Below are 26,120 nucleotides of genomic sequence, written 5' to 3'. Positions count from 1 at the left end.
CAAGTATCCACATTGACCTAGCTCTCTCTAGCTGTTTTTCAGTTTCTTCAGGGCACTCAAAATGATCGATATGATGGAAGTAGGAAATTTGTCCTAGCTGACATGATTAATACAGTTGAGAGAGGCTGAGAAAACAGGAGAGAAGGCCCCAGGAAATCTCCACGGTTTGATTCTGTCACCGTAGCTTTTATTTACTCTGTAGCTGAGAAACAATAATCTCTGGAGTTTTCTGAGGCTACCCATCACTCATGGAAACTGTGGTTAAGGGTGTTCTAAAGATAGCATCTATGCATCCAGATGCAAACTTTTATTTCAGGGGATTAATTTTAGCTGTCTGAATGTGGAATGTTAGCTAGTCTATTGTTTTCTTACTTGGTTTTGTGCATTTGACCAAATTTTAGGCTGCTATTTTCACTATTTGGTCAGAGGTTACATCAAATGCATCCTGTTTCAAAAACACCTCTAGACTTGTAATGATGTCATGCAGCTTAAAATTGATGCTAGATGGCATGACCATAAAAAGTTAATTTTCCAACCAGAGGTAAATCCAAGTGAAACCTAAAATATGTGATTCTTTTCAAGTGTTATTTGTGGACAAAAGATAATGCCATTGGTGCCAAAAATAAAACCAAATAGAATGCTTTAGGAACAAAAGGAGAAGTAGAAAGACTGGTATGACTCCTATTCAAAGTTCCTGTCGTATCCTTGTGCATGCTATTCTCTTTGAATGCAAACTGTGTTGGTATTTCCACTGCTTTGTTTCTTTTCATAAGAACAGAACAGGTCAACTTGCCCTGCAAAGGATTTTGTTAACAATCATCTTTGTGTATTTGTTGTTCCCTAGCAGATCTTTCATTTGAGAGCCAGATTACATCTGGTCTAGCTAGACCTAGGGAAGTATCAAAATTTGTTATCCTGACTGCCCTAGATATCAGGAACAGAAACCATAAATCTGACAGCATGTGGGGGAAGGAGGTTGGGGTTTTTCTTTCAGTTTTTGCTTAAAGCAGTTCTCTCACCTCTCTGAATTCTGTGTTGTTTCAACTGTGGTTTATGCAGCATGTTTCTTATTTGATTGCCCTTGGGTTTGCCCTCTGTTTTTTCCTGTGTGTCTTTTCTACAGGATGTCATGGTATATTTCTCACATTTGTATTTTCTACTGAATATGCTTAATGGTCATGTTTGACTGGATAGTTAAAGACTGGAAGCAGTGTGTGCTGCTGCGTTCAGAATGCAGCATTACTAAGGCAAGATAGGAAATGTGCTTAGCATACGCATCCCTCAGTTCACCTGCCTGCCTCAATTTTACACTCCAAGGCTTTCCAAGGGAGAAAAATCTTGGGTTGCTTTTTCATGTATGCCGTAACTGTATTCTTTAACTGCTGCTCTGTTGTAAATAAGTTTCAGAGCAAGTTGACCATACCTTTTTTCCTTTTTACCTGTATTGTTTTGCACAAGGCTTTACCAGTCAGATTGGATTGAGTAGGTGTCTGTAGGATTGGCATCAATGAGAAAAGTCCTATGAGTTCAGGGTGAAGGAGGGGAAAAAAAGACTGTTGCAGGGTAGTATGTATTGTGGAAAAATAATGGCACAAGGTTCAGTTTGAAATCCCTGAAGTTTCAGTGCTATAACAAAGTACGGCTTAAGAGTTACAGCCAGTAAATAAGGCTGCCACCTTAGTCTTGGAAATTCTCATTCAGCTCCCTGCTTAGCCACAAAATTGCCTGTGCAACTATAGATGAGTTCTTTTTCGCTTGAGCTCCCCTCCTGTCAGCTATGAGATTACCCATTGCAAAAATAAGTAGACAGAAACCAGGCAATGGTCAGCCGTTACCATAAGAAGCTGTGGCTACACAAACACTGGTAAGGGTAGGCAAAATGTTCATGGTGAAGGAATGAGTAGAAATACACCATCTGTCACCTAGAATATGGGAGGAGAAAAAGGGGCTACAGGAGGCCCTAATAAACCACTGTACCAGCATACTATAAAATCACACCCCCCAAACATCAACCCAAACTAGCTGAATACCAGTATCTAAGCTATTTCCCAGTGGAAATTCAGTCATCTTCTGGGAAAAGCAAGCTGGGATGGCATTTCACTGCCCAGAGACACTTACAGCATCCTTTGAGGGAGCGGATAAGAAATAGTTGCTTTGTAGAAGACAACCATTTAACTCCATGTACTCCTCCAGGGCTGTGATCCTGCCCCTATTTGACCCTATCTGACATATCCTGCTGCCCAGTATACCTGGAGGTCTAACTGTGCCATCCTCTGCCCAATTCTATCTTTTGATGCCAGTTCCATATTAAATTCCAGAGAAGTCCGGCCTCTGGCCTTATTCTTAAGACTCCAATTTCTCATTTCTCATTTTCTGTACTGTTACATTTCAACTTACAAGGCAGCCAAGACAAGAAGCATATCTAGGTTCTGTAAGGCACAGCCTGTATTTCTTGAGCTGTAAAGCAACACAAACTGATTTTCCTCATGTGCAGCATATATGTTTCTTTATTTCATGGTATCATAAAAAAGATGGGGATTTGCTCCTCTTTGTTTTGTAAAGGAAGAAGAAAGAACCAGATTCTGTCTTATGCACACACTATTTGAAATTAAATTTTCCTTTAAAGGCCCCCAAAATCTATGGTCTAAGTCATCCTTTATGAAACTTCATGAAGCATCTTCATTATAGAGCTGGGTGTAAAAGCATGAGAAAAATACTGGTGCACTGTAGAATCGCATCCAAAATTAACAAACTATTGCTTGAAATGTTTGTAACAGCTCTCTATTCCTAAGAAGTAGGAATATTTTCAATACCATATGCTACTAACATCAGGATGTGACAAATTTATGAAGGCATCTCCTGCGTGTAGTAGAAGAAGAAGCTGTTCCTCATTAATTCTGAGAATGGAGTGAACGTTTGCAAGTGGAAAATACAAACTGGGACAGAAATTTTCTGCAGCTTTATCTTTATGGCAACTAGACACCAACACAAGAGAGAGCTACAGAAATGAATGATTCCAGTGCTTATGAGCTAAAAAGTAAAAAAGGGAAATTATTCAATGCTGTTGAAAATATATTCTGGAAGATAGTCTCTGCACTGCTTCATTTCAGAATTAAGCTGAAGAGCTCTTTATTGCGTTCCCAGGGGGCAATACCCTGTCTCCCATGGCTATAGGCCTGATTTAGAGACTGAAAATTTGTAAGATTATGGTGCCAATCACTGAGCCCTGCATGTGGTTGAGAGTTACAGAGCAGCAGGAAACTAACACGAGTGAGTTTGTTTATTTGGTGAAGATGGAAATATTTATGTGCCGTTCTGCTAGATGGAGAATCAAACTCCAGTGTGCATGGGGGTGCTGGAAGCTGAATCCAGGAGCACGCTGCCACAGATACCAGAGGTGAGAAACATGAAGAACCCATACAGAACTGTGGGGACCTGTGGTTTGCACAGGGCATGCCATACAATTCCTGTAGGCCTGGAGCAAACGAGTAGTGTTTCACAACACACCTTTCAAACTGTGCCAGAGGGATCTGCCACCTTCTAGCTGACAGACTGCGTATCACAGTTCCCACATAATTAAGCTCCAGGGGAGCACTAAACACTGGGAAGCAACTGACATCTTTTCTTCTTCTTCTTTTTTTTTTTTTTTATTTATTTTCTATTTTTTTTTTTTTTTTTTTTTTTTTTATTTATTTTTTCCAGACTCTTCATTTGGGAGGGAGTGGTATAAAGCAGCCATGAGGAGCTGACAGAATACAAAAGGCCAGCTCTGCCTGGCATTTAAAACCTCTTTGCAGCTTGCATGAGTCAGTGCTGATATGCTGTGATTGAGCAGACAACTTGTTAGTATCACAAAGAGTCCTTTTTGCCAAACAGTTCATGGTCCAACTGATGGAGAAGAGATGCTAGCAGGTTTTGGTTGCTATTTATATCCACTTTGGCTAGGGCAGATTCTAATTATCTTTAGAATTAAACACAGGCTCCTAAGCAAATGTACAGCTATCTCGGCAGGGCAGTGTGTCTTTTTGGCAGGCAGTGTGTGCTGTGTTCTAGAAGTTTGTCTTCTGTAAGTGGTGTTTGTGTTCTCCACCTGTTACCAAAAATTTCCTTGGATTAATCTAAATTTAGCAGGTTAGCACAGGCAAGAAACTAAGATCCTGTTTCTCACAGATTTCTTCCGTAGCTGATTTTTGCACTGCTCGTATCTTTCTCTGCAGACAAGGGAAGGCCAAGCTCATTTTAAGATACCTTTATGCAGTGTGGTTTATGGAAGACAAATGGAGGTAACATTACCACCCGAGCTGTTCCTTGCTGCACGTTATGGCTGGTTAAAGGTAGCTTGGAGAACTGGAGTTATTTACAAAGAGCATACAACTTTATCAACCCCAAGGGAAACTCCTGGGTATCTTTTATCAGCCAGGCTTGGGTTCTTGAGCAATCGATTCCTCTGCCTTGATTCTGAGTAAACAAAGGGACATTTATGCTGAACAAAGGAACGTTCAGTCATCTAGCTCCTTTCACATACTAACTTTCTTCACAGGCTTATACACATGTAAATTTTTAGGCCAGGTCGATAGCCATCTCCCTTTTTTTCCTCCCTGTCCTAGAAACAAGTACAGATCATGATCTTGTAATTTTGCTTCACGTATTGCAAATATGTAAGTGCGAGGTGTTTATGCTGTCAGGAGTTACCTCAAGGAAAGGACTGGACTGTGGTACAGCAAATGTCTTAGGACATGCACAGGTAGAGGCGTCATCCTGACACCTGTTCTCTCTACGTGGATGCAAGCCATGGCTGCAAATGCAAATGAGACTGTGGTCTATTCATTATTTATGGTAGAAAGGGTGCATAAGTGAGGTGACTCACAGTGCTGGTCTGTCTTATCTACATTTTTCATGATTCTTTGCCTTTTTCATTGTGCTGTCTCCTTTAAGGCGAAATTCAAGTGTGAGGACTTGTCAACTTCAAAGTCCAGGTACTTTTGTCAGAAGAAAATCTTTGTTTAGAAGAAAATCATCTTAGATGAGCTGGGTCTTCGGAGCTTTATTCACTCATGGGGATGGTTCTGGATTCAAACCTCAATCAGGTCATGAATGAAAATAGAGTAGGTATGGGGAAGGCACTTGAGGATTTATAATCTTATGTTATCTTTCTTATAATAGGACTTAAACAAATCCTTCTGGATGCCCAGAGGAGTTCTTAGCTTTCACTAGATGTTGGCTTAAGCACCTTGACAGGATCAGTTTTTCTGACATCTGAACATCTTCCCATCATGAATTAGATGCTGTTTGCTTCCCTTTCCTCCTTTCCTCCCTCCTTCCACCCGTGCTTATTCACAGCGCTGAGCTACTGCACAATTTGACAGTCTTTGCACAGAGATCAGAATTACGTGAGTATAACAGGTCACAGCTGAGGTGTTCAGGTTGTGGGCGAAGCCTGCACAGCTCCTTATGTACATGATGCCTTCCTTGCTAAAGCTGTTGCTGTTAGTCACCCACTTGGATGAGCAATAAACTCACTGGCAAATTTCAGGCTAAGAAGAAAGAAGCAACTGCACTGGAACTCTCAACTGGAACAGCAGCATCAGTTATAATTGCTCATAACAATTGAATCTGAAAATGGCTCAGCTTCGAATTCTCTCTGTTCAGTTGCCACAGGGAAACAGGTTTTCTGTGAGGCTACAGGAAATGAAGGGTGTCAGAGGTATAAAACCACAAGATTTTGAGTGTGCGTGATCAATATACAATACATGGCAGCTCATTAGAAGCATGTCAGCAGTGATACCTTAGACTCAGGCAAGGAGCTGAGGAGATGATGCAGCAGTCTTCCTGAGGTACAGAAGGGGAGGGAGGAGTTCAATAAACTGAATGTGGGAAAAGGGAAATCTTTAATTTATTCCCCAGGATGCTGGAGGTAAAGGTGGCAGCGGTGTCACAAGACTGTGACAGTGCATTGTGGATATGTCAGCTATGTCTGCTAGCTGGCATGTCTGTAAGTGCTAGTACATGATAAGACAAGTACTGTTAATTGCAGTTATGTGTAGGAGCCCCACTACAGCCCAAGAGACACATGGTGCCAGGCCCTGTTCAGAGGGAGAAAAACAGAGTAGTCTGTTTCCAAGAGACTCAACCATGATGCTTTTCTGCCTGAAAGGATACATTTGACATATTAAATCACCAAGGTAGGTTTATCTTGGCAGGACGTTCTTCCTGATGATGTGTTGCTTAGCCTGTATTATCTAATGGGATCAGCCAACAATCCGCTTGGCTGACAAATGACCAAAACGCTGGTGAAGAGCTGAAAAATCTGGTATGCTTCATGCCTCCTTAGCATCCAGAAACAGCCAGGATAGAGAAGTATTTAGAGGCCACTGCAGTGAGAGCCATTGCTCCCTTACCTTTAAAGATCTCCAAGCAGGGACTGTAGCAACAGGACAAGGGGTAATGGGTTCAAACAGGGGAAGTTCAGGTTAGATCTAAGGAAGAAGTTCTTTAATGTGCAGGTCATGAGGCACTGGAACAGGTTGCCCAAAGACGTGGTGAATGGTCCATCCCTGGCAGTGTTCAAGGCCAGCAGGACAGGCAAATCCCGCCAACAGGGCTTATGAATTCATACATGGAGCTTCTCCTACAGGCCAGAAAGTGTTCCCACCCCTGCTAGAAAGCTCAGCAGGGTTTGATGGAAGGTCCTTGCAGCATCCATCTCCTCTCTGAGGCTCCAAAGGACCAGGCTGCCAGGAGAGCAGCCAGGGGGTTATGGGTGCTTAGGAGTCAACTGACAAGCAGGCTGAAAACTGTCAGGATCAGCCTGGCAGCCCAAAGGTAGGTCTCTTAGGCAGCTATGAATACAATTTGGTATTAAGTGCTTTTCTCCTCTTTTCATCTTCTGGTGAAACTACTGTTTATTAGCAGTCATCTATGAAGAGAGCCTGTGCAATGGCATTTCTGTCCAGGCATGTTTCTTGTCTCTAGTATGATAAAGTAATGCTTTACCTTTGTTTCTGACACCATCCAGAAAGGTAATGGCATATGAAATCAGAATGTTAATAATTTTTCTTCTGCTCTGAGCCCAGTGCAGATAAGAAAAGAGAATGATATTGTGTGGATGGATTATATGGATCAACCTTTAATTTTGTTTGGTTTGCACTCTGGTAGCCAGCTTGTTTCTCTTTGGGTAATTATTAAATTAATTTGCTTCTGTATAAATGAAGTTTCCAGGTCTGCTATGCCCTCAAATATCTCCCTCTCAGAGCAGCATCCTCTGGGTGAGGGAAGAATCTGCTTTAGGTAAGGAGATCTGAACAGCTCCATGCTTTTTCCTATGTCCTTGCACGGCTCATTGCTGGGCTTTTTGTGGGTAACAGAGCCTCTGCCCAGCTCTCCATGTACGTTCCCCACCAAGTATCTCCTGGTAGCGTTGGCTAAACTCCCCTGTGCCACTGATGGAGGGCACCCTGCAGTAGAAACCCAAATCCTGGCCCTAGCATGTGTGCCTTTTTTCAACTGAAGGCAAACCATCTGGGAATCATATTGTGAGAGCTGTGTGCAAGTATAACTCTTGGTTTACAGTCACATAGAATCATAGAATGGTTTGGGTTGGAAAGGACCTTAAGATCATTCAGTTTCAACCCCCCTGCCATGGGCAGGGACACCTCACACTAAACCATCTCACCCAAGGCTCTGTCTGGCCTGGCCTTGAACACCGCCAGGGATGGAGCATTCACAGCTTCCCTGGGCAGCCCATTCCAGTGCCTCACCACCCTCCCTCACAGTAAAGAACTTCTTCCTTATGTCTAACCTGTTTCAGTTTAAACCCGTTACCCCTTGTCCTATCACTACAGTTCCTCATGAAGAGTCCCTCTTCAGCATCCTTGTAGGCCCCTTTCAGGTACTGGAAGGCTGCTATGAGGTCTCCATGCAGCCTTCTCTTCTCCAGGCTGAACAGCCCCAACTTCCTCAGCCTGTCTTCATATGGGAGGTGCTCCAGTCTCCTGATCATCCTTGTGGCCCTCCTCTGGACTTGTTCCAACAGTTCCATGTCCTTTTTATGTTGAGGACACCAGAACTGCACACAATACTCCAGGTGAGGTCTCACGAGAGCAGAGTAAAGGGGCAGGATCACCTCCTTCGACCTGCTGGTCACGCTTCTTTTGATGCAGCCCAGGATACATCTTTTCAGTAAGGTTGAGGAAGTCCTTGTGTAGTTAGTGAGTGTGATTTACAGAGTTAGGAGGAAAACAAAAGAAACATGCTGTCACCTGATGATTTACTGACCTCCTTCTGAAAACAAACCACAAGCCAACAAGTTAAGTAAGGGCAGTACAGTTCCTGATAGCTGAAGCCCTTTGCAGAAGTGAGAAGTGTTTGCAGGTACATTTTCCTGTGTCTGTTCGTTCATAGACATGGAGGAGAGGCATAGGGTGAAGAGAATTAGCCCATCCTTATTAATATGTATCTGCCAACGCACAGCTGTGTCACCTGGTGTACACACCTCATCGCCCGAGGCTGTTCAGGCCACTCCATTTTTTTGCATGCTGTTTCTCTCTCTCTCTCTCTCCCTTCAGTTTAGAGTGTGATTGCTTGTCCACTGATGTGCAGCACTTACTTGTGTGTACAGGAGTCTTTCATGTTGTCTAAAGCATGAGTAGTAATGGAGAAGTTCGTGAGGATGCTGATCATGCCGTTTACATGCCGAATACACCACTACTTGAGATGCAGGCTTAGACTTCCAATGCAGAGAAGAAAAAGAGAATGGTAATGTAGTCATGGAGCTGAAAGAAACCAAGGGTCAGCTATTAGAGACTAATAAAGCAAAGGCCTCTCTGTTGGCTAATAAGGTCCATGGCTTATAGTGTTTAAGTAGGTTGAATTCTAATAATTTCATTCCTGGTCACTGCCCCTGCACTGCATCCTTGATCTCCATAGTCTTTTTGCTATTGTTGTATTCAGGTGCATCCTAAAATGCAGCTCAATTAATTCGGTGAAAATTGGAATAAAGTAAAAATTATGGTATTAAAAAGTAGCCCATTTGACACATAGTAAGCAGCTAGCTTGTCAGGCTTAACAATAAAATATTGTTAAGACATCAGCATGGAAGAAGAGACTGCGTATTAAGTTTCTGACAGCCAGATTCATGTTTACAGCTTTCAGAAACCCAGCAGCTTTATATAAAGCATTATAATTTCTGTAGAACAAAGGAAGATTACTTCAGTACTCATCTATGCCAACAAAGAATGATTTTCTATGCTTTCTCTCAATTCCTTAAAACCCATTTTTCCTTTCAAGAAAGCACTCGATTTGGAATAAACAAAATGCTCGACAAAGCTACGAGAGCGGAGCTAAATTTCTTAAAGTTGTTAATTTATTAACATTTGAAAAATTGCACTCCTGGTCCTGAAATTATTCATGGTGTGATGCTAGTTCACTGATAACCTTAGCTGCAAAACATTTTGTGGCTGGGTTACAATAGTGATGCTGTCGTGATTATGTCCATTTTTATCTGACTCATTAATGCATTTGCCCACTACTAAGGAAACCTCTGGCTGACAGAGATTAAACCCAGATATATAAAAGCACAGCGCTGGGGTGGAGCTCCCCCAGTGCCTACTGCTGATCCTGTTCTCCTCTAAGCTAGCTCTATACTAGCTTTCTCTGTGTAAACCAGCCCCCTAGGAGAAGGACAAATCTGCTGATGAGGTTCGGAGGGTTTGCCCTTTGCTGATGGTGGTTTTGGCATCAATATATAAGGTGCAACAACTCTAATAGGAGGGGTTATGGAGGGACTTATTTAAAAATGCTCCCTAACCTGTACCCCAAGTACATGCCTGGGCTGGAGCAGACCCAGGACAGAGTTCATTCTCTGCTAAGCTCCCAGTGTTTCCAGTTTAATTGCCCATACAGTCAATTATGTGTACAAGCTGTAACATCCTGTTCCCACAGCGCTGAAGATCTGGTAAATAATGACCTGGGAAGTGGCAATGAGGGTTTTGTTCTCTCTGGCACAAGGGGGAAATGAACTTTGGGAAGTTTTCCCAAGCACTGAGTATTCCTAGTGATAGTTTGTAGCTCTTTGCTAAGGCATAGAAGAAACTCAGCTTTGATTTTGTTTCTTTTTCATATAAGCACCCTCAAATGGAATATATCAATGTGTACTGAATGGAAGGTCTCACATCAAAGTTACAGTATTTTTACATGCCTGTAAAATCCTTTAACTTGGATTTGATGGATTTGAAGGAATCTGTCTCATCTTATTTGAAGAGAGACTGACACATTTAATTCGATTTGATCTGGACCAATGGACCCAAATTATTATGGTTCAGATATTCAACATTGAAAAATCACTCTGTTGTTGGACCATTTAGCAGAATGGAAATGTCAGAGCCTGCCAAATCCATTACTGATTTGGAGATACTCGTATGTCTTCAGACAGTATTTTTGGTAGAGGAGTGCATTGTTGCGCTGACACTGGCATTTACACATAGACTGTGGAACCCTGCATCTCAGTTGAAGAGTATAATCTACCAACACCTGCCTTAATTGGGTGTTCTCTGTGTAATCAAGTAATTTTCATGTAAGTCATTTTGCAATACTAGTATTTTCAAATCTATAGACAAATGCTACGTGAGAGACAGGACTCTGTAATTTAGCAGAGAGCAATAATGGGTGAGATTTTCTGTGATTTGTATGCTCAGTGTGATTATATGTAGGGGATCCCATTTTTCAATTAATTTTTTGAAGTCTGTATGAGAAGTTGGCATCGTGATTTTGATTGGACTACATAAATATTTATTCTACTCCAATCAAAAGAACAACTTGACTACAGTATGTTTGCCTGGGCTGATTTTTATTACTTCTGCTCAAATGCTTTCTGGAGGAACCAATGGTTTCTTTCTTCTTTATCCCTATCCAATCTCTTCCTAATACTATTGCTCTGCACATTGTACATTGCAGCTCATTGCAGTGAATCTCACAGTGAAAATCAAGTTGAGATGAATTAAAAAAACGTTGCTGTGCCTTCTAAATGTGGGCAGAGTAGTAATTTGGGGAATTGCAGTTTCCTGGGGTGCTTACGGCGGTATATTTATAATAAACAGTTGTATTATCCTAATTATATGGATGTCATACTAAACTTTGGCTCCTTCTTTTAACAGGCTGTGAAAGAAGAGTCCTCTTTTGTAAATCCCAGTAAGACCTCCAGCCTGCAGGACCCTAATGTAAGGTCTGTTGTTTCTTGTCCATAGGGAAAACATCAAATAAACACACGATGTAGTGAGGCATTTTCCACACAGTATCTCCAACAGATGTTACAGGTCAATTTGCTCATCCCCAAGTTCACCAAGCAATGGCCTGTCTGTCAGAAGGGTGCTTATTTGATATGCATATACCACATATAGTTGAAGAATTAATAAAAGCTCAGCTTTACAAATTAGATGGAGTGTATATACTTAAACAATTGATAAATGCTGAAGGTAAAAAAACAGGTCCAGTGACAGACCTAAAAACCTTGTGTAAAAATAAGTCAGTTTTCATAGCTTCTGTATCAGAAGCATGATAGATACTCCAAACTGGAATATCCTTGTGTTTGTGTTTTTCTGATGGCTCATTTGCAGGCAGTAGTGACTAGTTTGGATTGTACTTTTATTCTGATGATGGTGGATAGAAGTCTTCTTTTTTGGAAATGGCCATTTTAAAGAAGCATATTAATTGCAAACGTTATTCGAATGGCACACTGTGCTATATCTTATCGGGTCTGTAGAGAGGAGGTTACAGCATATTTGGAAATTGCCTGCCTCTGTATAAGTGGTAGCACCACCACTTTGGACATCTTAAGTATCCAAATCTGAGAGGAGGGTTGAATGAAAGAGAGCTATGAATTCAAAGCAATCACACTGGCTGTTAATCAGCTAATATGCAAGTGTATATGCTATGTATATGCATATTCAGTATATACATGTATATGTAATATACATATGTACTAGAACCCTAGTTATCCCGTTATTTTATTTTATAACTTTCTGGTGGTGACTCTTGCAGTTGAAAGCAGACATTTAAATATCTTACAGAAAAGTCTGGATGAGGGGTGTAATGAATTACATTTGACAGATCCTTCTGAACGCAAAAAGAAACAGTCAGAGTTGTGAGAGTTTGTCCACCCTTTCTTCCAATGTGTATCTTTCCTATAAGGTGAAAAATCACCAACAGTCTTCAAAAAACATTTCATTGAAATATTTCTTTCAGATCAGATTGGACTAGCAGAACTGCTGTTTGCTTAGTGAAAGCATCTACCTAGAGAGCAATGGTGAGGATGGCTGGTGGTGCTGAGGCAGGAGGAGATGTGAGAGACAATGGTATTGCTTTCCATGGCAGTCCCTGTCTTGCCTGCAGTACAGTTGAGATTACCAGTTCCCCACGTCTGTCATCTCGGGACACCCTACAGAGCTGTAACTTCTAGCCTGGCAGGCTGTGATTTTCCCATTTGTCCAAGGGTCTGCAAAGTCTACTTGATATTTAGAATCACCCATTTTTCTCCTGTGCAATTGCCCTTTCTAGACCTCTACAACACTTTCTTATGTCCACTGAGAAAATTCATTACATACATTACACAGTGACCTATTTCTTTGTTTAATAGAAATAGGTTTCATATATTGTCTTTGCCACAACAGCCTTTGTTGGATTGCTGTCACTTCCAGAAGCAGTTCAGGAGGACCTGGATTGTAAGCCCTGTGTGATTTGGAAAGTGGCTACAGACTTGTTTTCCTTACCTTATGAAATTCTTATGCTGAACCTCTATATAACGTATGTAGAAAAGGCTTTCTATTTCACATTTGGTAGTGGATTCTCTCCTGCTTCAGCGTGCTGAGCTGTAAATGAATTGTGTGCTTTGTGAAGTGAAATACTATTCAGCAAGTAAGGATGGCAACCTGGCTGCAAAGCTGATGTTACTGTTTTCTTTTTCACACATCCAAGCTTATAAACTCATAAAATCCACTTTGGAGTTCTCAGTATGCAGCAGACTGGTGTATATTTGTCTAATATTTATTTTTATCTGGTTTATGTCAAGCATTGTTTCCTCTACCACCAGTTCTGCCAAATTATATAGTATTGTTTTATTGCTTTGTGTCTGTGTCCTGGAGGTACAAATATACAAGTAATCAGTGCTCAGGGATAGACCAATTTTAACAGCTTGCATTCAAAACTCAGAGAATAATGCAAAGTAAATTCAGTCTCTAACCAATTCTCTCTCTCCTTCCAGTGGCTTTCCTTTCTGCAGGGGCACATGCACTCTTGCAGACAGTCAGCATGTGACCTTTTTGCTAATAACGTCCTCTATAACCTCTGTTTTGTGGACTTGAATGGACACAAATAAGCCTTTGCTCTGCTAGGAACTGCATCTGAGTAGAGCTAAGGAGTAGTTCATACTGATCAGACAAGTCACCTGGGATTTTTTTCTCTTCTTTAGTTGAGAAATACACAAATATCCTTTGTACAAAAGCCCTCCCTGTGGAATATGTTTTTTATTCCTGCAAGAACCCATGCAGACATTCCTGTGGACAACACCTGTATGAATATTTGAGGATGTTTACTTGCTGAAATATCTTGCCAGTTGAAACCAGTGTCTGTTGCAGCTATTTAACAATAAACACCCTTTTTATGCAAGGGATTTACAGCAGGGACAATGAGTTCATGTATTTCATTACTGATGACTGTACAATGCATTAGCAAAATGCTCTGTTTTTTCCAAACCCATGCCATTGGGAAGTTTGTCAGGCTACCTAGTAAGCAAACATGCAGTTTTGATCATTAACTGAAGTATGAATTGTTCATACAAATAGGGAAATAGAAGGTGAGGAAGAAGGGTAGTAGTGCTTGTTTGATTAAAGAACTGTGCTCTCTTTGCTACCATTTTGTCTGCTCATCCATTGCCACTGTGAAGATTACACTTCTAATGAATTAACTACTTGGATATGGCCTATAATCCCCCTGAGCAATTATTTTAGCATCTGCCATGGCAGACTCAATTTGGCTAACAATTGCTATAGCTCTTTGTAGAATTAGTTCTGGTTCGACTAGTAATTACTCATATGTATGTGTGGTACAGCCACTTTCACTGCAAGCAGGTCTCCAGTCATTTCGTTGGGCATGGCCTCAGAATTATGTTGTGTTTATGCAAAGTTGCCACGTGTCAGTCAGTTTATCACTTGTTTTCTGTCTCTGTTGGCAAACTGCAGATACTTCTATATCTAAGTCAGTTTAAATATGGGGGAAAAAACACAGCTGAAGCTGAAATTGCACTGTTTTGTCAGCTTTCAGGAGGGAAAAGCTTGTGAAATTTGCTCTGTTGTTTGGTGCAAAGGCTGGAAGTGTAAGGTTGTCTCCTGATCTTTCTGTTAATAGCTCACCTGTACATGCCAGATTAGGCTGTGGGAGCATGTGGGACCACAGAAGAGTACAGTGCTCCCTCCTCCCTGCTTTTAGAGAGCAGTGCTGTATGTTTCTTTATGTCCTTTCCCTCCTCTGGATAGGGTTTTTTTTTTCTCTCACACTGTTTCAAGTGCTGGTCCCCACATTCAGTGAGGAAAAAGCTAGTTACTCAGTAACCCAATATGTGCTGCATTGTCCTAGCTTACACTCTCCTTAAGCCTCAGTTAAGACTGATATAGTGCATATGAATTGGGACACGGTTGTACGTTCCCCTTGCTGACCCTGCTGCTTTGCTGATAACCCCTAGCAGAGCAGCAGACCTGCACAGTGACAGTAGAAGTCATTTAGTTACCTAAGCTGGATCCATCCAGGCTGCACAAGATCAAAGTAAATGAGAGCAACTAATAGGAAGGGTATTTCAAAAGCGAGTTAAGCAGAAGAGCTACGAGTTACCCTGATAAGAGACAGGAGTCCTACCAAGAAGAGTTAGACATGGATTTATTACAACTCTGTTGTAACAGACTTGAAAGCACATGCGTCTTCATCAACATCCAAGTAATACATATAGAGAAGTACAGCCCAGCTATATAGCTGAGGCATAAGCACTTTGGACAAGGCAGAACTTAATGTTGGTTTGCAGAATAAGAAAGACTTGAAAAAAATTGTTATTTGTGTATTTGCATTATTTTGGTTTTTATACCGCCTGTATTTAGTCAAGAAGAGATACAGCTGGTTTGCAGTTACTGCCTTGCTTAGTGAGGCATGCTTTGCTAAGACATGTAGTAACAATGTGTTTGTGTGAACATTGGTTTCATTTGGAATTTACAATATCAGTCATTTTGCAGTGATTTTTAGTGGTACTTCTTTTGGGATGTAGGGCCCAAGTCTGCAAGGGAAGCAGTGATCACATCAGTCCTTTTTGTGACCAGTGAGAGGCATTTGTCTTCCACGAGAGCTAGAAAAGCCTTTCTAACAGAACATTTTCTTCTTTAGTGTTGTAAGAGAAGAATCTGTCATGGTGCTGAATGGGCCAGAAGGGATTATGAGGATTTAACAGAGGCACCTCCATGTCTGTTAGAAACTTCCTTACACCCAAGTATCTGAGTTGGTGTCCAGATGGAAGTGTTGAGGGAGAAGTGTTCAGGGAGAATTCACCGATCAGATATCTAATTTAATTTAGGTTTGAGATTACTGCATGTTCTTATGTATAATTTTGGTAAGGATCTCATCACCTGCCTCCGGATGGGATTTTTTTATTTGGTTCTTTTAGCCTTGAGAGATCAGGGTTCAGGCTGCCTGCCAGAACATTTGTATAATGAAGGAAGTATAAAATACTGTAGGAAATATAAAAATAACAATTGTGGTTGCCCGGTTTTGTATGACCTCCGATCGCGCTCTCCTGTGATCACAAGATCCAGCCTGTCTACTGATTAGGGATGCAAAGGTTTCTCTCCTGCAGCGTATCAAGCGAATGTGAATCGCATAGTCACCTCCTCACCTTTTTATAAACCTCACCCATTTCTTAGGAAAGGGGTGGGCTGCTGGAAAGATGACCTTTTAAACTTTCTTTCCAGAAATCTACCACTAAATTGTGAGCCTGCTTTATTTGTTAAATGTAATATATGGCTAATCACAGAACCCCATCAAGATAATTCCTTCCATTATTCCTCAAAGCTTTGCAGAAAGAAGCACCATCTGTATAACTTTCCCACTGCCTATACATGAACTTCTCTTGAAGTGTCTGCTTTCCCTCTGGCTATGACCATCTGAGTAAGCCTAAAGCATGTATATGCGTGTGCGTGTGCACACAGATTCACACACGCAGAATTTGACTATATTTAATACAAAGTCTGCACTTTCCTATTTTGTTCTTTTCTTCAAATGTATCTGAATGTAATCCCCAGATTAACACTGCTGTGCCTTCTTCAGGGATTCCAGTGAGTGAAGAATTAGACCAAAATAGTCTAGATGTCAGGAACTGCTAATACTTTTGAACCAGTCAAAATAGTGTCTGTCCTTGGGCATAGCCTGTTTGCCAAGCCAAGTATTCATCTTGGGACAACTCAGAAAGTGGAAATGTTATCAAAAATGCTTAAAGTTAAACAAAGTTTGGTAAGGAACAGAAGTTAATTTGGTAAAACAGGAATTACCTGGCAACAGGATTTGTTCGTAATGTGGTTTTTCTTCGTGGTCATTTGAAGCTCAGAAAAGCTTAGACATGATGTATGACTGATTCAGGTGAGCCGGCTGAAGGTCTCCAAGTGCTGGTACATGTAAACACTAACACCTTGTTCATTTGCTAAATGTTAGTCTTCATTTTGTGAGGAGCTATTTACTTGTGTGTTACACACACGAAACTATCCAGATGCTAAAATAGATACACTCTTCTGAGGTTGTGTTTTGGAAAATTTAAATAGTAATTGATATTGTTTCTGTGAAATTTTAGTTATCTATTGTAGTATTGTAGAACTGTTGACTGGAAGGGACATCTGGAGGTCATCTACTCCAGCCTTCTGCTCAAAGCAGGACTTTTACCAAGACAAGATCACATCAGCCATGGCTTTGTCTGTCTGGATTTTGAAAACCTCCAAGGATGAAGGTCATATAGCCTCTTATGCAGAATACTGATCAAATGTGCAAACACAAGTTCCTGCATTTCTGAAGCAGGTGCCCAGTAGTTTTGAGTCAAGTGCCCTCTTCAAATGAAGCCCTCAAGTTGGTTGGTCAGTTATTACTGTTCTTGTTGCTGTTGCCACTTGCTGTTTTGTGCCATGTGGTACATTTATGGACTGCAATATTTATTTTCCCTTATAGCACGCTTCTGGATTGCTACCAGCTTTGGCGTGCTTTACATCCCACATGGTTCAGGATTTGTCTGTGGATTTCTTTCTGTTTCAACCAACTGCTGCATCACTCTTTGTTGATCCTTGTTATCCAAATTATCTCATCTTTCATAGGATTGCAAATAGCAATATTCTTCTTCTGTGGGAGTAGGTATAAGCACCAGCTGGAGCTTTGTGCATTCATTTATTCTAATTTTCTTTGTAAATCTTCCCATCCAAAACCAAATTACACTATTACATTAAAACTAATTATATTAGGAGCTGCTCAACACGTAATGTAAAATTAAATGTTATCTCACAGAGCTTGATGATGCTGCACACCAGAAAAGAAGGGTGGAAAGTATTATATCAAGTTATACAGGGTACAGATGAATCAGAATTAATAGCAGGCACTCTTCTGAATGCCCAATGCAGAGTAAGCTTTGCTCATACAAATTGTCATAATGTGATTCCCTTGCTGAGGCTCGTGCATCTGCTGTACACCAGGCTTTGCGTTTGGCTGCCTTTCAGTTTATGTGAATACATCCTACACCTTTCCTGACCAAAGTGATGATTCTTCTTACATGTATCTTTTATATATCACAAAGGGAAGAGCGTCATTCAAAGTAATGTCTGTATTCTTATGCTTTTCCCTTTCATTTCTCACCTGCACATATTATATTAGCATTCAAATTATCATCTTTCAGTTTACCTAATCTAGACACATTTTGGATCTGAAACTAACCCTCAGTATCTGTCTTTATACATATGCTTCCACTGAATGTCAGGGTAGCTTTTCAAGAGCATATAAGTGTGTGCACAGGGAGTTTTTTCTACATTATCCAACAGTATGTACTCTGTGCACTGACTTTTGCTATCAATCAGTGACACTGATTTAGGACTCTTTGGAATCACAAGAGTCCCCAAGACAACATTTTTTTTTTAAGGAAAAAAACCCAACTTTCTTTTTTTTTTTTTTTTTTTTTTTTATAAGGAAAAGTAAAATCCTGAGGTAGTAGCAGATCTCTCAGAGAAGTGGAATTTATTGTACAGCTGCTTATCAGCTGCTCAAGACTTCAAGGAACATGAATGATTTTTGATTAGAAATTTCAATTGACAGAGATGGCTGTGTCCCACAAAGCTCTATTGGACGTGCTATCTGACAGCAATTCTTACAAAGACTGAAACTGACACCAGGTCTATTGAGTCTGTGGCCTTAACCGTGGACAGTTTCCAGGTAGGTAGTTTCTAAGAATCATAGAGTTGAAGTTTTGTACCAGCTATCCAAAGAGAACTGCAGTAGGAGATGTCCATGTTGACAATTGGAGGTTAAGAATAAGCGTGTCACCTGGATGATTCTGGACAGCTTCTTTCTTCAAGTCACAGACTTCAGTTCCGTAGAAGACTAGATATATATGAAAGAACTTTTAGGCAGGTCAGAATTGATGCTGATCAAAAAATATGTGCTTAGTTTTACCTGACATTAGCTTCAGTGAACACAAGCAGGTTGTGTTTTCTTAGAATCAGAATGGACTTACCTCTACGAGGCAGAGTCTGAAACCTAACATTTAAATATCTCCTTCTAAAGGGATCATGAAATATTCTAGGAAAACTTAAAACATTGTCTAAGTTGGCTTCTTCCTAACAAATATTGATTGCTTTTAGAAAGCTGCTTTTTGATTTAATCTTTACCCTAAAAAATAAAAACCATTCATTCTCCAACTGAAAAATTTCAACCAGCATTTCCAAAACCAAAGTGAGTAGCTAAATGTGTACTAGCCTGGCCTCAATCCAGTAGAAAGGCTAATGGATCTGCTATTCTGGCTTTTTACAGGAACTTCATCCAGTAATTTCTGCATCAGTCATAACTTCAAGCTGAACTCTTGCATACCCTTTGCATGCCAGTTTGCATTAAAGATTGTAGATAGGACACCTAGTTATGTTCTTTGACTTCATTCCAACTATTGAAGACCTCTTTGACCTGTTGCCTGAAGTCAGATGCTGACGAATTGTTTGTAATTGTACTATTAATCTCTGAACTACAGAGCAAGGAGCAGTATTCAGACCTTTCAGATGAGGTTAAACTGATGAAATACCCCACTTTAGGTGCATATCTTTGTGTCCTGTAAACTGCACCTAGGTTCTTTGAAAGCCACAGCATTTACAGTGGCTGTCCTGACTGCTGTATGGAGAGGTAGGATTTGTAGCTCAGTTTGACCTTAGATACCCAGTGTTGACCTGCAACATTATTCTGAGCTGGGGGAGACAAACATTTTCTGTATCATCGTTATCTGTCTGTTGGACCACAGAAACATTGCATTTTCATCTAGACTGCACATACATTTTCATTATAAGGACAAGGCAGAAGAGGGAATTCTTTGCTTTGAAAGAAACCGAACCCAAGTTTGGAGGGTAAGGAAAGCACACAAGCTGATTTTGGATTAGGCTGCTGCTCTGTAGCAAGGAGCTTTGATGTACAGCTGCAACCTATATAAAAAAAGGTAAAAAGAAAAAACCTTTTCTTCAGAAAGTTTGATGATGACAGTAGCTTTCAAATGGTCAAATAACGTTTTGGAGAGCTAACCTGTCTTCTGAGAAAAACTACTTTATCAAAGTGAAAAAGCACAAATTATTGTGTCTGCAGATGGCCGTAACTTTGGAAAAGAAGGAAGTGTGAAATCCTTAGAGCACAGACTTAGAAAAACTGTGCATGCTTGTGTGAGTTTCCTTAGTGTGTTAGGCTATGTCTTTGATGCATAAGACAATGAATCTATCAGATACTCTTAGTCTTCCCTCTTCCCAAGATTTCACTACCGTATTCCCACTCAAAGGAAGTTCTGAAGCAAAAAATCAGCCAGTATTTTTTTGTGGGCATTTTTGTTTGTTTGTTTCTTCCCCCATGAATCAGCACCTGAAGGTCAGCCTTCATGCAGATGGTTGTATCCTTATAAATCATGGGGCTTTTACTCTCTACCCCTTTGTCTTAGTCTGGGAGGGTGGAGGGAGAGAGATTGTTCCAGGTGGCAAAATAGGCACAAACAGAAGCAAAGAGGATAAAACCTATTAAAGACAAACGCAGAAAATGGGTTCACCCAGCAGACGTTAGTGGTTTTTAAATTCTGAAATGGATTCTCCTGGGAAAGAGAAGTTATTTTATCCCTTTCAGCTTATTAGGTGTACAGTTGTTTGTTCCCAGATGGTTCATTTGCCACATTTCAAACGAGTACGAGGTCTGCCCAGAGCCAGCTTAGCAGGGCACAAGGAGGCATGTCAGTCTACAGAAGCCATGGTACACAAAGAGGTGGTGTAGGCAGCAGCATAGTGCCCAGTCTCCCCATTACAGATGAGGTGAGGGTGGGGTGCGGCACCAGGAGCCCCTAAGCACAAGCATGTACATCATGTTCCCAAGAAAGATTCAAGCTAAATCAGTGGATATGTGTGATCACTTGTATGCTTTTTGTGAGCAGTTTTGGTTTCAGTAGCTGCTGAAACCAAACAGTAGAGCTGTTGGCTGCTACTCTGAGAAAAAGACCCAAATTCCTTGGTTGGGGGGGGGGGGGGGGGGAATGTCTCTCTAGGACTTGTTTATGTTTCTGTGCAGGCTTGTGGAACTGGCTGAAGTAGGTGTGAAGTAGGGTGTGCGGGCTGCTGCTCAGGAGTATTCTGAGGCTCTCAAAGCCCAGGCAGTTTTTGATGACCTGGCACTGTATGCTGACATTCGTGGTTGTTATTGTCATTCTCACCAGGAAGTGACAGATTTTTATGTAAGGTGCCAGATCATGAAGTAACTGTGTCTTGGTTTAGTACCTTCATTTTTATGCTGTAGTGGTTGGATACCATTATGGGAAAAAAAGTGTTATGAACTAACGACAATGAAACAGAACCTTATAAAGGCAATGTAATATACTGCACATTTCATTTTCTCTTTGTCTGAGTCCCACTGATCTTTCAACACTTCAGGTTTTGTTCAAGCTATATAGTTTATATAGGACTATAAACTACAAACAGTGATATCTGCGTGTGATGACTCTATTTAAATAGACAAAATAATTGCAAGGCTTCTCTTCAAGAAAAGAAGCCTTTCCATATACAATAATACATTCTGGCTGTAGAATTCAAAAGATAACAATGGAAGTTATTCTGCTTTATAGTCACGCTTTTTCCAAAATATCAATGAGATCTTTTTTAAGAGTTTGTGTGATATTAAAAGTCTGCCATTTTTAAAGCACAGATCAGGCTCTGAGTCGATCAAGCTGAGCGCTGCTTGCATCTGGTTGCTGATGTGAGAGTAGCAACAGTTTTGACCATGTTCAGACTGAGGAAGAGTGTTTACAGATGAAACAGGAGCTGTCACAGGATTTTTAGGCTCTTGTGGAAAGAGCTAACCTAGCAAGGTTTTAATGAGGACAAAAATCCAGCTCTGCAGTTGGTGGGACTAGACTAACTTTTTGTCTCATGGTAATGGCCTCTTTGGACGGAGGCATCACCACTACTCTTTTTCATTCAGAGATAGCTTCAATTTACACCCTAGCTAACCTGCAGCTTCTCAGAATGTGCGGTTAAATGGTGCTTGTGTCTCTCCCAGAGGCCTGATAAACACCGGGAGTAAGGTAGTCACAGCTTTGCTGTTCCACACTCTGCTGTTTCCTAACCCATTGATAGTGCATCCTTTGCTACCATTTTGAGGAAATGTATCTCAACTTAGTTTAGTTTATACCACTGGTTTTGTTCCTGCTTTCACTGGGGTGATGAAAAAGTTTGAAACTTTTAAGTACCCTCTTACAAAGGTATTGGAGAATTGTGAGGACTCCTCTTTCAGAGCAAGAATTTCAGCTAATGTACTTCAGAAAACCTGAGCTGAAAGTAATGGCTTTACAACATTCACACCCCTTGAGGGTTTGACCATCAGATCCAATTGTTAAATGGCTTTTAACGTATTTATCCTGCATATGTCAGAATTGGAACTGAAAATCACCTTGGGTAAATTGAACTAGTATTTTTTTTTTTCAGTCCTCAAAAACTACCTTTGGCAGAGCAAAAGTTGTCTAAGAAAACAATAGATAGAGCCATCATCCATTCTGAAGCCTGACTTCATGAAAGTACATTGTGAGCTTCCATCATGATGTTGCTTCACAGTTTCCCAGATTAGACATACTGACTACAAGACTGAAACACGATCATTTGGTCTTTTTTCTTCTCTTATCCCCCCCTTATTTGCCAGCCTAACAAACTCAGCAAAAGGTCTCAAAATCTGACTTGACTGTTCTGCATTAATTTTATTGCCAGTCTGAACTATAAATGACTGACCTTGAAACTGGAATTTGGGAAGGGGCAAAATATGAATCTTGCTGCTATCTTGCTGACTTTTTGAAATTAATGCGGTCAGGAAAAAAAATAGCCAAAAATTATTCCATGAGAAGCGGAACTAGTGGAGTCACATATATGATTTATGTATGTCCTTTCTAGCCTCATACTCCCCATCGCTCTACCTTATGTTCTGTGACCTCCCCAAAGACTAAAAAATATAACCTGAGGGCTGTGCCATTCCAGTAGGTTCTGTTGTAGCTGGACAGCAGGTTCAGAAGTTATCAGAGAGTTAATGAAGCTTAAAACCCGCAGGGGCATCAGAGGGAACTGCAACTATGAAGATTAAATATGCGTATCTTGTTACGGTCTTAGAAGGCCAGTAAGATGCACGTAGATTCAAAAAACTCAACCCAAATTTGTAATATTAGAGACAATGCTGTGCCACTTCTGCCAGCTGTGGAGTGTACCTCAGTGCACAAGCAGTCCCACCAGCAATCAGTATGGCTGCATAAGTACCAATTCAGTATCTGACTTCAGATTAGATGGCAGAATACCATTTCACAAATGATCAATCAAAACTTTCAAGTTACTCCTTTAATGTTTGGAATATTTATTATGTTTATAGCATTTGTAATACTTATGCAGTGTATTTAATCATAATGTGTTGCTTCAAATAAAAGTAGCATTTAAGACATTTAATGTGTCTTCATGCCACTCAAGTTTACAGTTGGAATGGTCATGAAGATCTTGTACTTAGTATTTATGCTATTTGTATTCAAGCCCTAGTTAACTCTACTGATAAATGGTTAAAGAAAAGATCCTTTTATGTGGGTCTCCTCATTCCCATTTCTATCCTTTGCTGGAGCTCTGCAAGTGTATTTTACATTGATGAGCATCTGAAATGTGCCTGAGTTACGCTGTGTTTCTAGTAAGTATCCTTTTCTTGGGTCAAACCAATTAGTTTATTTCCATTGAGCTGCTCTTTCAAATGCAAAAGGATAATGTTCAATTTTATGTAAAAACTATTTTAATCAGAACAGGTTTCACAATTCATAAAATAGCTCATGCAAATATTAAAGGCATTTTTTTTTGTAAAAACATTTCTCACATAACTGAATTGCTGGGCTGTCATTAAAATGTTGTATTCTGGAAACAGTGTCATTTCCACATGGTCTCTTACATAGGTTCTGTATTTGTAATCAGTTGCTGCTTTTATAAATGGAATGCAATGCACAGGAGGGTGAGTTCTCACATCCTTTTCTGTGCATGCACACTGGCCTGTGAACTATAAATGGAACAAAAGGATGAACTTCACTGGGCACTTGCCACTTTTATGTGTTGATGAGTTAGGACTTTGTTGATATGCCTGAAGTAGTTTAAATAAAGACTGGGTCACATATATTTTTCTTGTTATTTTTAGAAGTCCAGCTCCAGTGCGACCTGAAACTACGCCATCAACTGCCCCTACAGAGAAGCAGGAGGTTAAAGTTTCTCGTGTGAGGAAGTTAACAAGGCAGTATAGTTTGTGAGTAACGCATAGTACTGTCTTTGTGGTTTTGCCTACTACAGCTGAAAATGAAGGGGGATGCTAATTACTGTTCTAGCTATGCCTTCTGAAAGGCATGAGTGCAATTACATGATAATGATCTTATACTGATATCAATCCTTTCATCACTGAGAATCTTCAAACTTTTAATATGAAATGCATTTGCTGTCCTTAAGCAGTTGCTAACCCTCAGAATTGCAGGCCCTCTGCCTTTCTCTGAGTTTACAGATTACGAATTGAAAAGCTCTTTTCCACATGAAATGTCAAAGACCTCATGTGAGCTAAAGCAAGCTGCTCTGTCTGCTTCACTGCAACCCCATTTGCAAAATGAGGAAAACTGTCTTTGTTGGATGGTCAAGCTGTGCTGCCAGGCATTCCCTCCCAGAAAGTGCACCCTCTCTCCCTCTCGTGATTTTGTCACGTGCAAAAATTGCTGAGCCTGCTACAGCTACAGTTAGTCCTGCCAAGAGTGATCTGTGCCTATAGGGCTTTGGCATCCCATTTACACATAAGTCAACCGATTTTAGAGTCTCTAAAGGTGTGAAGTACTGAAGAGATGTGGAAATCGGTTTGTTGTTTGGTCATTCATATGAAGGGACAGACAACACCCCCAGAAACTAGGGTTTAAAAAAGGAATATACTTATAAACAGCATAAACTCATTAGTACAAGAACACGAGTGCCACAACAAAGAAAAAAATGTGTGTGTTCTATGCAGAATGGCAACTGTTAGTCCCTCCAGCAATTGAAAATTCTAGTGTCCCTAAGTATATAGAAACATTAGCAAACATTTTGCTTCTCTCCAGATGGATTCTAATAAATATTGATATGTAATTATTTTCTGTCTCAATCTTAAGAACACTGGCTTTTGTTATGGAAAAAAAAAAAAAGAAACGATCTACATCACCAAAACTAAAAAAAATTTATTTAGGAGAAGAAACAGAGAAATGAATCAATTTGAAACTAGGAGGAAAATGAGCGATTAGCCAAATTGGTATTTGTCAGAGAGACCAAGGCTGACATATGGGAACACACACTTGGTCTGCAGCCACATAGCATGCTCTCTCTTACAATGACACATCAGCCAGGATGGTTTGAAAATGAGACGGGAGTTGACAACTCAAGCTGGGAAGAGAACCCAGCTTCCCTTACTGCTTGCTAATCCTGCAGATAATGTGTGACAGGAACTTGACAGCATTTGGTAGGAGCAGTTTCCCAAGGCCTGAATGAAGCCGGCTCATTCACTCTGCCCAGCATAGCCCAGACAGCAGTGTGCTTTTCTTGAATGAGACATCACTTCTACTACCTCATTTTCTACAAGCCAGGAGAAGGAAATCTCCCATGTATTTCAAGATACTTTTTCAGACTTTTATATAATGGAGGGACTGGTAGATAGCAGTCAGCAAAGGAAAAGGCTGTGACACTGAGAGAACCAATTATTTGATCATATGGCAGGCAATGAACAGGATGCAGTGGCTGATCCTATTCTTTGAGCGCACTGATGTGTAAGGAAGTTCATGTCCTATTGCAGCTATAGTCACAGGTTTTCTAGAAACACTTGGAGAAGTTTTTAAGTTTTAACCTAAACAGGTTGTTAAACTTGGTCCTCAAATACTGCTACACGGAAAACAAAGAGAACAGGTTTATTCTATGTAGACAGGTATGTGTATGTGGGGTATATTAGGGTTGGAGAGGGCATATTTACCAGTAAGTAACAACCAAAAGAGAGGTAGAGGTAATAGGTGAGAATAGTGAAAATAAGTACCTCAAGGCATCATCCCTGAAGTAACAGCAGAATCAGGTATTACTAGATAGTTCTTGTCTGAGAAAAGTGTTTAGCCAATCTGTTCTTAAAGGGCAAAGAGAAACTCTTCAGACCAGACTGAGCCCTTTCCTGTACATGTTCAGTCATCTGGTCCCCCAGAGCTGCTGAGCACCTGCAGAATGGTACTGGGTAAAGGAGGAGAGGGTAAATGAAAATGAGTGAGAGTTTGTCCCAAAGAGAAGGGAAAAGATGCCAGGAGC

General features: G+C 40.6%; 1 protein-coding gene across 1 annotated transcript in view; it reads left to right on the top strand.

Moving 5' to 3' along the window:
- EPB41L4B (erythrocyte membrane protein band 4.1 like 4B) overlaps positions 1 to 26,120 on the top strand; it is a 167,645-nt gene that overhangs the window by 112,499 nt on the left and 29,026 nt on the right. The window contains exons 20-21 of the mRNA XM_065667749.1: positions 11,151 to 11,218; positions 23,971 to 24,075. Of these exons, the coding sequence (XP_065523821.1) occupies positions 11,151 to 11,218; positions 23,971 to 24,075 (173 nt within the window). The remainder of the gene's footprint in view (positions 1 to 11,150; positions 11,219 to 23,970; positions 24,076 to 26,120) is intronic.

The sequence above is a fragment of the Lathamus discolor genome, chromosome 2, assembly GCF_037157495.1.
Source record: "Lathamus discolor isolate bLatDis1 chromosome 2, bLatDis1.hap1, whole genome shotgun sequence".
NCBI classification, from domain to species: domain Eukaryota; kingdom Metazoa; phylum Chordata; class Aves; order Psittaciformes; family Psittacidae; genus Lathamus; species Lathamus discolor.
The sequence above is the reverse complement of the archived record's forward strand: the minus strand, read 5'-3'. Positions and strand labels throughout refer to the sequence as shown.